The following is a 13,409-nucleotide window of genomic DNA, read 5'->3' as shown; positions in this document are numbered from 1 at the left end:
GCTCACGGGCCATCCTAACAGATCTCATGTGAAATGCTCATGTGGCTTCTGTCCACATCACTCATGGATCCTAGCCATTCTGAGAGGCCCTGTCTAGCCTTCCTGGATCCCTTCGTCTCTCAGTGAGCACCAACAGGCCCTGGTCTTCATTCTAGATCTGCTTTCATGCCAACAGCAGTCAACACACACACAAAAATCACTCCTTCCTCTCCCTCGTGCTCACAGAAGTCCGCGGAGGAAATTATTTTAAGTATTTCTCTGAAATCAGTGAAAATAACTATTTCCAACTTTCCAGTAATTCTAAGGTAGAAAAGCAAAGTAAATGTTGATCATACTTTAAAGCACGGGGTGTTCAGCAATAGAGAATAAGGCTGGTGTATGATTTTGGATTAAGCACAGGGGACCCTGCATAGCAAGCCGCTGAGCTTCCTTCAAGCCCTCCTGCCCCCGCACAGCGCTGCGGGTCAGGAAGAGCTGGACGCGTGTGAGGGCAACAAGCTAGAGACATTCTAGTTCAAGAACAAGAACTTCTGAAAAAGAGCTCTCTGTTCCTGGGAATGTTCGAGCAGAGGTTTCCAGGATGGCATAGGTGGTATTCATACATCACAGACCAGAGTCAGCCTGAGAAACCAGCAAGACCCTTCCCACCGGGAGGGAGATGACACAAGCCTAGGAAATGCCTAGCACGGTGCCTGGTGCCTAACAGAAGCATAATAATAAATATTACATAATAATAAATATTAGTTTCTTCTCACCCCGAGAGTCCACGGATCTAGGATCACATATATTGGATGTATTTCTGGAGGGGTCTTTGGATACATTCTAGATTCTTCCAGAAGTTCACAATTTACTCGAGTGGGGCTATGGAAAAAGAAGGCAAGGGGAGGCAAGGAGGCACGCCGTGCCTGCTGATGAGAGCAGCTCCTCCTCTGCCTGCAGTTCCGAGCTCCTTCAGGCCGTTACGGGCTTGGGCCTGATGCTCTCCACGACGGCTGAGATGACCGCTCCCGCAGCCTTCGCGCCTTCCATGAGTGCGTGCTCCACCTGCAAAGCAGACCAGTCCACAGGACACTCAGGGGTGATCCCAGGCTTGTGCCCTGCCCCATCACTCCCTTCAGCACCCGGCCTGCCTGGAGGAGGAAGTAACCTGTGCTAGCCTCTATTTCCAAAGATCCTAGCATGGCAAGGGACCTAGAGAAGTCGGGATGGCCCAGAATGGGACATCCGAGGCAGACGCACTCCCTGTCCCTCCAGGGCATCATCCATGGCTCCTGGCCTCCTTGGTCCCTCAGAGCCATTCACCCAGGGTCTGCCTCTGGAGTAGGGGCAGCGAGGCAAAGGATCTCAGCGTGCCTGAGCCACTGAGACCTTCATCTACATACAGGGAATCTGACAGCCAGGGAGGGGAACTCACTTGAACAAAGTCATGGTAGGAATCAGTGTCTGAGCGTGGCCCACACTCCAGAGAAGGCTCCCTGGCTTCCATTTGGTTCCTAGGGTCTTGTCATATACAAATGTCGTGGGATGGGAGATCCCTGACACCGGAACCCCCAAGCCCCCCTACACTGGAGCGAGGCCTCTGAGAATGGAGTGCGGGCCGGGAGAGGACAGAAACAAAGGAGGAAGGTGCGCAAAGTGGAGGGGACCGGGCGGGGGGGGGGGGGGGGGGGGGGGGGAGTGTGTGTGACCTGCTCACGCTGACTCAGCAACCACAGAGAGACCAGCATTGGGATTTGAGCCCAGTACCCTGAGGGGACACAAGAGCCACAGAAAAAAAGCAGAAAAAAAAAAAAAAAAGGTGTTCCTTCTTTAATTCTTCATGTCTCAATCTATCAAAAAGGGGATAATAAATGCACCTTCCACTCCGCTCATGGGGTTTAGTAAGGATCAAATAGGAAAGAGGGCCGCTCAGATTGTCACAGATCTTTTGAGCTATTTTTCAAAGCCCTTGAACACATGGACTGTGCCTCATTGGGATTATCCCCACCCTGTGTGGTGGGGGGTCACATACCCAAACACAGCACGGGCCAGGCCAGTAAGACAGGCGAAGCTCGCAGGTGGCACGTCGACCCCCACACGCCCCATCTAAAGAGACAGCCACTACTCGGCCAGCAGAACACGGGCCTCAGGGCCTGATCCATCAGTTGTTCTAGAATGGCTGTGAATCCAGATCTTTTTATATAAAATTTCTATATTTGGGGGGCACCTGGGTGGCTCAGGGGGTTAAGCCGCTGCCTTTGGCTCAGGTCATGATCTCAGGGTCCTGGGATCGAGTCCCGCATCGGGCTCTCTGCTCAGCAGGGAGCCTGCTTCCCTCTCTCTCTCTCTCTCTCTGCCTCCCTCTCCGTCTACTTGTGATTTCTCTCTGTCAAATAAATAAATAAAATCTTAAAAAAAAAAATTGTTAAAGCCTGTGCCTTTGGCTCAGGTCATGATCTCAGGGTCCTGGGATCAAGCCCCGTATCAGGCTCTCTGCTCAGCAGGGACCAGTTCCCCTCTCTCTGCCTGCCTCTCTGTCTACTTGTGATCTCTGTCAAATAAACAAATAAAATCTTTCTTAAAAATTTCTATATTTTTAAGTGTTGGTAAGACCTACAAATTAAAAAAACAAAACCCAACAACAACACTACCCAACCAAGCAAAACATGTCTGTGGGCCAGATGTAGCCCCAAACCTCACTTTACCCCCGTTTTGTGAAAGAACAAACAGGAAGAAGAGTCTGACCAAGGGTCCCAGCTCTACAGCCCAGAGCCTCTGCGCTCCTCCACGGGCTGACAGAGGGGAAACCACCTCCTGAACGGTGAAGTCCTGTGGACGGAGAAGGCCCCCGGCTCAGCAAAGAGCACGAAACCACTGACCCCCCGCTCGGATCACCGAGGAGATGACAAGCCCCAAGGAGGCTCAGCCAGAAGCCACTGTCCCAGCCAAAGTCGCCGCACCTGCTGGCTCCGGGGCACGCCGTATCTGAGGTCATTGACAAAGTGCTCGCAGTTCCCTTCGATCAGGCTGTACTGCACGATCTTGTTGATCATCTTTCTCGTGCGCTGGAGGATCTGGTCCACGGGCAGGGGCAGGTACGTCCCGTCCAGCTTGTTGTTGACCTTCCAGGAGCAGCCGTGCAGCACGTCCTCCAGGCGGCTGTACTTCACCACCGCGCGGTTGCTGAAGACGGAAGTGATGCTGCCCACCTCGAATTCCTCACCTGGGGACCAAGAGGAACAGAAGCTGGAAAGCTGCGAGGGACTGTGGGGTTGGGGGCGGGGAGGCGGGTAGTGCACTGGCTCATCTAAGATGTGCGTCAAGCGGCTTCCCTCCAAGGCCTCGGCTTTAGCATGGCCGAGGACAGCAAGTGGATGACATGAACTGCGCCCCCGCCTTCGCCACCCCAGTGAGACACCTGTCACCTGGAGATCAGCCCATCAGCATTTTTTTTTTTAATGACAGATGATGTTGAGCATCTTTTCCTGTAGCGGGGCACAGGAGAGGGCTTCGCCCTGCAGGGGGAGGCGGGACCTGAGGAGGAGGACTGAGCCTTGGGGGTGAGGGCCGTGAGCATGGTGTGGCCACAGGCCTTTGGTCCCAGGACCCTTCTGCAGTTTCATCCTGAGTGGACAGTACTAACACAGGATGCAAAATTCAGAAGGCATCAGAGCATACGCAGGGGTGTCCCCTAGCCTCCCCTTCTCCCAGCGCCTCCTAGTCCCTTCGCCCAAGGGGACCACTGTGACTAAGTGTGTCTCCTGTTCTATCTTCTTCCATCACCACATCCTCCCATCAAATCTCCACTAAATTTTAATTAGTCACCAGTTGAATCTCAGCCTTGTACTAGGCGACCTTGAGGAATGAAAGGAAAGCTGTGTGTCGGGGGAACAGTCAGAAAGAGCAGGGCGACGAGCCAGGAAGCTGGAAGCAGCATCTAGGGGCCATCGGAACGTGCAGGCATCTGCACCCCTCCTGGGGAAGCCTCAGAAATAGGAGGAAGGACACCGAGGCTCAACGAACACAGGGCCACCAGGTGCACTGCATCTCCCTTGGGGCTGGACGCTTGGGGGCGTTGGGTGGACAGAGATCAAGCTCCGCACCCAGTCCACTGAGGGCCAGGAATGCGCTGAGTGTTTTTTTGGCGAATGAAGGGCAGCTGCTGAGGAACCCAATAACTAAATGCACTTGTTCTTACTCTGCTAACTTCACTGTGAATATCAATATGTCAATAGAGTATCCACCCTTACTCGGGGCAGCCAGATGCACCACGCAGTCGTCTTCCACGTAGATGGCCCAGTGCTCATAGCCAATTCGAAAAATCTCAATCAGGTCTCCGGGTCTGGGCCTTGGTTTGCCCTGTGAGGGGAGAAATAAGATAAAATAAAGAAGCTACACCTGCCCAAGGAACTCCGGAGACCCTGTCTGGGGGGGATTAGCTAGAGTCGGCCTGAAGACACAGGGTTTTATTGCTTTATAGAAATCCAGGCTGCCAGAAGCTCTCTTCCCATGGACGGTGGGTAGTGGGGGATGGGGGGCTGCTCCCCTCCTGCTGTCACTCGGGTTATTAAAGCCACAGGCTAACTGTGCCAGAGGCCGATGTATTGCCACTGGGCTCCAAATGTGCCCTCCAGATAAGCTCTGTGATATGTGCTGGAGCTCTTTTAAGCTTTTCTCCTTAAAAATGAGCACTTCATTAAGCATTGCAAAAGGGAAGGGTTCTCCTGCAGGTTCTACAGGTTCTAGCTTGCAGCAGGGCGGGGGAGAGGGATGGTCAGTGATGGGTGTGAGGACCTCCGGCGGAGCTCTACCTGAGCCAGAAGCCTCCGACAGTCATTTTCTCAGCCCTTCCACAGAGAAATCAGTGCCCAAACACCTCCAGCACCTGCTGGTGTCTTGACTCCCTCTGCACGGATCCCACATGGACTGATCCAGAGGGTCCCCCCAAGTCTGCATGCTCAAACCACCTGCTGAGAGCCCGCCACCACCACCGCCCCCTGTCCAAACCAAACTTCTCTGATCTCCTCTCTAATGAGGAGGTTAGGAAACCCCTTCCAAGTCTGTCCTTCCCTGAGAATTCTCCCTCAGGCCTGGGAGGCCATGTTGAGTTTCTTCATTTCTTATAGTTACTCTTATATAGTTTAACAATTTTTTAACCTTTCCCCTGTTTAATCTACTGGGTAGTTTCTATCTCTTGATTGGACCCAAAGTGCTGATACTCTATCCCTTCAAAGAGGCCTAGGGAAGAGACAGTGTGTGTGTGTGTGTGTGTGTGTGTGTGTGTGTGTGTGTGTGTTTGTGCCACACATGCCTGTATGTGGGCACAATGCAATAGTGTGTATTAAAAATTTATTAAGAGGGTAAATCTCATGTAAAGTGCGCTGTCTTAGCACAATTAAAAAAAAAAAGAAAAGAAAACCTAGAGCTTTGCAATTGCAAACCCAAACTAAAAAAAAGAAAAAGGAAAAAGAAAAAGAACTCTCTTATCCCCTCCTTCTGTACTATGCATCCCTCCCAAACTGTCCCTAAGTTTGTCGGAGGGGTCCTGGGAAGAAGTTCTGCTCACTGGTTACTCCCTGAGAAAGCACGCTGGGCAGTCAGAGCCCACAGAGACCTGGGGAGCCCTGGAGTGGATCATCTAGCTTCACATTGTGAAGCTAGATGGCCCCACCTACCCATCAGCTTCACAATGGCTTTGTCACTTATTCAACCATTTGCCCACTTTAGTCTAATTTCCTCAAGGTTGTATCTCACCTCCCAGGTGCCAGCTCTATTTTCCTGGTGGAGGACAGCCCTTTGCCTGGCAAAAATTCACAGAAGTAAAAGGGGGTACCTGTTTCTTTTCTGAACTACAATGTACAAAATTTACAAATTTACAAAACCATCACCACCATCCATTGGACTTCATCAAAATTTAAAAACTTTGTTCTTCGAGAGCTCTTGTTAAGAGAATGAAGACACAAGCCACAGACACTGAGAGGATCCTGCAAAGCATGTATCTGATGAAAGGCATGGACACAGAATTTCTGAAGAAACCAAGGGGGGAAACGGGCAAAAGGATTTGGAAGCTTCACCAAGGAAGATGGATATGGAAGATGTTCAACATCGTCAGTCCTTAGAGAAATGCAAATTAAAACCACAATGAGACCCTTACAGACCTGTGACGATACCAACAATTAAAGAGACAACCAAATGCCGATGGGGAGGCACTGGAACTTCCACACTCTGCTGGCGGGAATGTAAAACAACACCACCGGTTTGGAAAATAGGAGGTTAGAAATGCAACTACATATGGGGGAGCCTGGGTTGGCTCAATTAAGCATCTGCCTCTGGCTCAGGGTCCTGAGACTGAGCCCCGGGAGGGCTCTGTGCTCCAAGAGGGAGACTGCTTGAGATTCTCTCTCTCCCTGTGCCCCTCCACCCCTTCTCTCTCAAATAAATAAATAAAATTTTTAAAAAAATACTTCTACCGTATGATCTAGCCATTTCATTCCTAGGTATTCACCCAAGAGAAAAGACAAGATCTGTCTGTACAACATCTGACGTGCACACAAATGTTCGTGGCAGTTTTATTTCTAATAGCCAAAAACCGGTAACAGCCCAAATGCCAATCAAGTGATGAATGGACAAACAATGGTGTATTCATACAATGCATTCCTACTCGGTAATAAAAAGGAATGAACTATTAATCACACACAACAATATGGATATAACTTTAATTATAAGAAATTATGTGAAAGGAGATGGACAAAAAGAGCCTAGACAATATGATTCCATTGAGGAATTCTCTAAAAAATGCAAATTAATGTATAGTGACAAGAAGCCAGTCAGGGGCTGCCTGGGGAGGGGGGAAGGGGGAGAAGAGGCGGGATTTACAAAAGAAAACAACGTTTCGGGAGTTATGGAGATATTCATTATCTTGACTGTGGTGATGGTTTCATGGGTGTACACACACCATACCAAACATATCCAACAGTATATTCTAAAAATGTATACCTTATGTAGTTATAGCTCAGTAAAGCTTAATAGAGTTCAACAAAGCTGTTTTCAAAAAAAATTTTAAGGCACAACCAATATCCCAAATCAATATGCACTTCAACCTGCCACACAATCTAAATAAAGCAAAGAGTCTGTAGAGAAGTCACGGGCATATTAAAGATACACTCAAAGAACTCCTGGGATTCCCACCTCAGCGGCTTGCTTTGCCAATTTCCCGGCGCTCTCAGGCTTCGGGGCTGAATTCAACTCTGCTCTTTTCTCCTGGGGTGTGGTCTCCAAGTTAACTACGGGCTTCTCCCTAGATGAATTTTGTGATCACAGAGTTAACGAATAACAACATTTCACCATTACTGGAAATTCTGTATTACTTCAGACTTGTGATTTTCAGATCTCTTTCAATTTCGAGACCCTAGGAAAGAAACAGTTTCCCCAAAGCGTGTTTCTGTGATCACGCTCTTAGCTGCCTTACAAAATAATTGCCGTTTCCTGCATTTCGAATGATCATTAAACTGCTAATGATAGCACTGAGTAGATTTCAGGATTTTTTTTTTTTTTTTTTTACTGCTGATCATCTTTCTTACATTATCAAAATGACACCTGTACATAGGTTTAAAGAAATGGTAACGGTCCATAATGGCTTCTAATGAAATACAACAGGGCTCTATTCCCTCCCTTCCTTCTGCCCATCCTACTGGGAGAGGCAAACCCCTTGAGCTGTTTCTTCCAACAACTAGGTCCATAAATCTGAGAAATCTTATTATGCCTCAATACTGTAACTGCATATATCTTGAAAGAAATCAGTATATTTTGTTTCTTGAACCAAAACGTTATTTTGAGAGGACTGAAACCAACGGCAGGAATAGCTTTGGGATAATATAGTGAAATATAGTGGGGTCAAAAAGGCCTAGGTTTGGGGGGCCTGGCTGGCTCAGTCAGGAGAGTGTTCTAGTGTGTGTCTCTTGATCTCGGGTTTGTGAGTTCAAGCCCTATACTGGATGTGGAGATTACTTAAAAAAAAAAAAAATCTTAAAAAAAAAAATACGGGGTTTGAATCCTGGCTCTGATCCTTGCTATCCAACTTTGAGCTAGTAAATGAATGTGTCTGAACATCAATTTGATTATCTATAAAACAGAGATGAGAGTATTTGCATCTCAGAGTTGTCCAGAGGGTCTAGAGGGTTAAAAGAGAGAGGGTCGCCTGGGTGGCTCAGTGGGTTAAAGCCTTTGCCTTCAGCTTGGGTCATGATCCCAGGGTCCTGGGATTAAGCCCCGCATGGGGCTCTCTTCTCGGGAAGCCTGCTTCCCCCCTCCCTCTCTGGCTGCCTCTCTGCCTACTTGGGATCTTTGTCAAATAAATAAATAAAATCTTCTAAAAAAAAAGAGAGAGAGAGCATAATATATACACATCTGGTACATTATCAACCAAAAAATGGCATTTTATTTGCCGTTCCCCCATACTTTACCGCTTCTCCAAAGTATAGTGTGCGGGGATGGAGTATAGCTCTTTGGGGAACAGTCAGACCCTCACAATTTTAAAAAGAAGCAAACCATGCTTTATTATTATTATTATTAGGATTAACATATAATGTATTATTTGCCCCAGGGCTACAGGTCTGTGAATCACCAGGCTTAACACAATTCACAGCACTCACCATAGCACTCTCCTCCCCAACATCCACAACTCAGCCACCCTAATCCTCCGGGCTCCAACCCCACCCCTCAGCAAACCTCATTCTGTTTCCTGAGATTAAGAATCTCTTATCCTTTGTCTCCCTGCCCAGTCCCATCTGGTTTCATTTTTTCCCTCCCTAATTCTCACAACCCCCACCCCCGGCTCTCAAATTCCTCATATCAAAGAGATCAAATGATAATCATCTTTCTCTGATTGACTTATTTCGCTTAGCATAATACTCCCTAGTTCCATCCAGGTCCTTGCAAATTGAAGCAAACCTTGTTTTTAATGAAAGTGAACTGAGGCAATTTGCAAGATCACATAATTCATTAGTGAGACCACGTGGCCACGCGGTAAACCAGTTCTCAGGGTTCTGGAGGCCTTGCGGCTAGAAACTGCTGCCCAGCAGGTCCCGCCAGCGGGTCCCAGGCCTGGTGGTCATCTATTACCCAGTGCACAGCAGCCCTCCCCTCGCTGGTTAGCGGGCAAGTAGGCTGGTTCCTATGGAAACCAGCTCAGGATTTGCTTTATAGGATTGTTACCAAAGTCGGTTCTCCAAAGTCTTCCCCACCGGAAGACCTAGTCCTTCCACACGGAGACTCTTACCCCTCCTGGCTGCTTCTGCTCAGCTCTGAGGTTCCCTGCTGTGGCTCCTTGGGCGAGAGCTGGACCAACGCTTGAGATGATTCTTCTGATAGGGGGTGGGGGGTGGGGAGGAGGAGGATGCTATTTAAACCACAACTGCCTGGACATCTGGGTGGCTCAGTCCTTAAGTGCCTTCAGACCCAGTCATGATCCCGGGGTCCTGGGATGAAGCCCCACATTAGGCTCCCAGCTCAACAGGGAGCCTGCTTCTCCCCCTCCCTCTGGCACTTCCCCTGCTTGTGCTTTCACGCTCTCCCTCTCTCTCTCTCTAATAAATAAATAAAATCCTTAAAAAAATAAATGAAAAACAAACCACAACTGCCACCTACAAGGAACAAAATCTATGGAAGGATTGTTGGAGCGAGCATCTTGACATCTCTGTGAAGGTGGGCTCAGAGCTCCAGTCGAGAACCGTGCCTGGCCCAGTCAGCCCTCAGATTTGGGGTGAGGAAGTGAGTGGATTGTGAGACTGGGTGCTGGAGAGGTCTCAGTTACCCTGGAAAGAAGAGACTTTGGAACTCCCAGGGATAAGCTCGGGGAGGGGACGAAGGGAGATCCCAGACATCCGGGGGCTAAACCTGACAGCAGAAGCTTCAGCGGCCCTTGAGTCCTAGAGCCATCGTCAGCTGTCCTGGAGCTGCCAACTCTGCTTCCAGCTCTACCCCGAACAGAGTCAGAGGGGGGACACCCGAGGGAGGCGCTGGACGCCTGGCTCGCTTTGGTTGAATTACCAACGAAAGATCACTCCAAGTATGCGCTCATTCCGGTTAACCGGCATTTCGCACCGCCAGCACCTAGCTAGGAGAAGGAGCCTTGAAGGCATCTCTGGTGCCTTTTCTGGGGTCCGATGGAGGAGCCGGGTTCCTGCGGCCCGACGGAGGAGAGCACAGCGGACCCGCCGGGGGCTGGTGGCCGGTCCCCAAGCAGCGTACCTGCGGCTCCCGGGACGGGGCCGGGGCGGGGCCGGGGGAAGCGAGAGAGGCGACGCCTTCTCTCCCCGCGGGCGGCGGGGCCCAGGCCCATCCCGCTTCTGCGGCTCCGCACCGGCTGGGACCCCGTCGGCTCTGCGCGGGGCTGGCGGAGCCGGCGGGGTGGGGGGCGCTGGCGCGGCGCGGTGAGGACCTGCGGGGGGCAAGGGGGCAGGGGGGCGCCTGGCCGCGAAGCCAGGGCGCGCAGCAAACGGCGGGGGCGCGCGGGCGCCGTGCGCACGGCTGGGGGAACAGACAGGGCGCTCGTGGCGGGGGGCGCGCTTAGAGGCCCAGGAAAGGCGAGGAAAGTCGCGGCGGAGGTCACAGGGGGTGCGGTGGGTTAGGTGGAAGGCCGCGCAAACAGTGGGCACGAAGGCCGGAGGTGCCATCGGACGCGGCTGCAGAAGCGGACGGAGGAGCGACAAACGCACTGATGCCACCTTGGGCAGGCCTGGGGCGGCACGCTCGGGAGTGAAGATCTTGAGGGAGTCACAGCTTTTATTTGAATTATTTATATAACTTAAATTATATATTTTGTAACTAATTATTATATCCTACGTAATATATACAAAAGAACACAGGGAGGGGCCCTGGGTGCCTCAGTCGGTTAGGCGTCGGACTCCCGATAATGGCTCAGGTCTTTATATCAGGGTGTTGAGTTCTAGACCAAGGATGGCTCCATGCTGGGCGCTGAGCTTACTTAAAAAAAGAAAGAAAGAAAGAAAGGAAGAAAGAAAGAAAGAACATGTGGAATACATGTAATTGTGAAATGTAATAAAATTATTCTCCAGGGACGCACCAGTCTACTTAAGAACGGGAATATACCTAGCACAGATGCTCCCACGGGTGCGCTAGTCCCTTATCCTATCTCCCTGCCTCCCTCTGCCTCGGGAGAGATAACCTCTCCCGACTCTTCTATTACGCCCTTGCTCTTTTTTCCTAAGGATTTTATTTATCTGGAAGAGAGCGAGCACGAGCCGAGGCAGAGGCAAAGGGAAAGGAAACAGCAGACTCCAGGCTGAGTGGGGAGCCCTTCCCGGCGCTCGATCCTGGGATCATGACCTGAATTGAAGGCAACGCTTAACCGGCGGCTGAGCCACCCAGGCGCTCTTGTGCCCTTGCCTTTTTTAAAAGTAGCTTTGTAAAACCCCTTCTTTGTACTTCTCATCCATCCTTTCCTTCTGTATATTGGAAGCTTTATAGAAACGGTATGCTGTATGTTCCGCAACTTGCTTCTTTCGAAGCTGTTTCCATAATACCTACATCTTACTGTATAAATCTGTAAGTCATTTTCCCTGCTGGAAAACAGTCCATTCTGTGAATGTACCACAATTTATCCATCTGGTGCCAAAGCCACATGGTTACTTCTGAATTTGGAATTAGAAATTATTGAAAAGAACCCAAATTGTGCCCTGACGATGCTTGCAGGAGATTCTACAGAATTTAGTACCTGGGAAGGTATGCAAAGATTCAACTTTACGACAAAACATTAAAACATTTCTCCAAGTGATGGCGCCAATTCAACGTCTACCAGTAGCAAGTAAGAATTCCTGTGGACTGGGCTGCCTGGGTGGCTCAGGTGGGTTAAAGCCTCTGCCTTCCTTAGGATCTCAGGGTCCTGGGATTGAGCCCCACATGGGGCTCTCTGCTTGGCGGAGAGCCTGCTCCCCCTCCCCACCCCCTCTCTGCCTACTTGTGATCTCTGTCAAAGAAATAAATTTAAAAAATAAAAAAAAATTTTAAAAAAAGAATTCCTGTGGATTTACATCTTCACCAACGCTTAGTACTGTCATATTTGCTTTTTCCAGGCAAATGGATATAAAATAGTATTTTACTAAGAAGTCTTACTGGAAGTTTTTATTTGCTTTTCACTGATCACTAAGATTGAAACATATATGTGTGTGTGTGTGTGTGTCTATATATATATATAGACACATATATATGTAGATATAGAGAGAGATATATATAATCAGCCAATTAGATTTCCTCTTGTAAAAAGTGACTTTTCATGTCTTTTGCCCAATTTTCTCTGGAGTCGTCAGTTTTATTTGTTTACACTTATTTTCTTCCAGGTAATGGCTTGTCTTCACTTTCTTTATGGAGTCTCCAGTTAAAGAGAACTTTTTAACTTTAATGCGGTAGAGTTTATCAGTCCTCTCTTTTGTGGTTAGCACTCTGCATCTTGCCATGAAGTTCTTTCTTGCTCTGAAGTCAGAAAGATATTCTTCTACATTTTCTTGTAAAAGTTTTAAATGTTGTTGTTTTCATTTAATCTATGTGGACTTTATTTTTTTTCCCCATATGAATAATCCCCGTACTATTTAGCTCAGCCTGGCTTATTTGTAGCTTCTTCTTCCCCCAGGAATGAGCAAGACGACCTGTGTTAGGTGTCAGACTTTAGAAAACAAGCAAGAATATCGTTGGCTCTATTCTACTCCACTGGTAAATGTGTCTGTCCTCGTGCTCCTATCAGGTGATCTTAATTACTAAATCTTTATAATAAGTCTCAATATATGGAATTCTGGAGACTCCCCCCCCCCCACCTTTATTCTTTCACAGGAGTTTCTTAACTATTCTTGGGCTTTTGCCCTTACATAAAGATAGGTTGCTAAATTGCTCAAAATACTCTGTTGAGGGGCGCCTGGTGACTCAGTGGGTTAAGCCTCTGCCTTTGGCTCAGGTCATGGTCTCAGGGTCCTGGGTTCGAGCCCCACATCCGGCTCTCTCCTCAGCGGGGAGCCTGCTTCCCCCCCCCCCCCAACCTGCCCGCCTCTCTGCCTACTTGTGATCTCTCTCTCTATCAAATAAACAAATAAAAATCTTTAAAAAAAAATACTCTGTTGGCATCTTGATTGAAATTACCTTGAATCTGTATGTCAATTTGGCAATTTCGAATCTTTACAAAACAGAGTCTTCCAATCAATTACATAGTATCCCTGTTTGTGAGGTCTTCTTTAACATCTTCCAATGAAGTATTTTTTTATAATTTTTAAAAATTTTTTATAAACATATAATGTATTATTAGCCCCAGGGGTATCTGTGAATCGCCAGATTTACACACTTCACAGCACTCACCATAGCATCTACCCTCCCCAATGTCCATAACCCCACCACCCTCTCCCAACCCCCCCCCACCCCCGGGTCAC

At 48.8% G+C, this 13,409-nt stretch overlaps 1 protein-coding gene across 1 annotated transcript; it reads right to left on the bottom strand.

Moving 5' to 3' along the window:
* Positions 1-951: 951 nt before the first annotated feature.
* PLAAT5 (phospholipase A and acyltransferase 5) lies at positions 952-10,652 on the bottom strand. Its single transcript, XM_059387063.1, has 7 exons — positions 10,521-10,652; positions 10,228-10,417; positions 9,257-9,341; positions 7,168-7,276; positions 4,230-4,338; positions 2,940-3,202; positions 952-1,044 (listed from the first exon to the last, which is right to left on the bottom strand). The coding sequence occupies exons 1-7, from the start codon at positions 10,650-10,652 to the stop codon at positions 952-954; spliced, it is 981 nt and encodes a 326-aa protein (XP_059243046.1).
* Positions 10,653-13,409: the final 2,757 nt, after the last annotated feature.

Source organism: Mustela nigripes, chromosome 1, assembly GCF_022355385.1.
Source record: "Mustela nigripes isolate SB6536 chromosome 1, MUSNIG.SB6536, whole genome shotgun sequence".
Classification (NCBI taxonomy): Eukaryota; Metazoa; Chordata; class Mammalia; order Carnivora; family Mustelidae; genus Mustela; species Mustela nigripes.
Note: the sequence above shows the minus strand (reverse complement) of the source record. Positions and strands in the feature narration are given on the sequence as shown.

Excerpts from the sequence above, each read along its gene's own strand:
- PLAAT5 (XM_059387063.1), bottom strand. The coding sequence starts at position 10,652 with ATGGCACCTCCGGCCTTCGTGCCCACTGTTTGCGCGGCCTTCCACCTA. Across the intron at positions 7,277-9,256 it reads AGCAGAAGCAGCCAGGAGGG|GGAGAAGCCCGTAGTTAACT; the intron begins GTAAGAGTCTCC and ends AAATTCATCTAG. Across the intron at positions 1,045-2,939 it reads GCGTGCCCCGGAGCCAGCAG|GTGGAGCACGCACTCATGGA; the intron begins GTGCGGCGACTT and ends TCTGCTTTGCAG.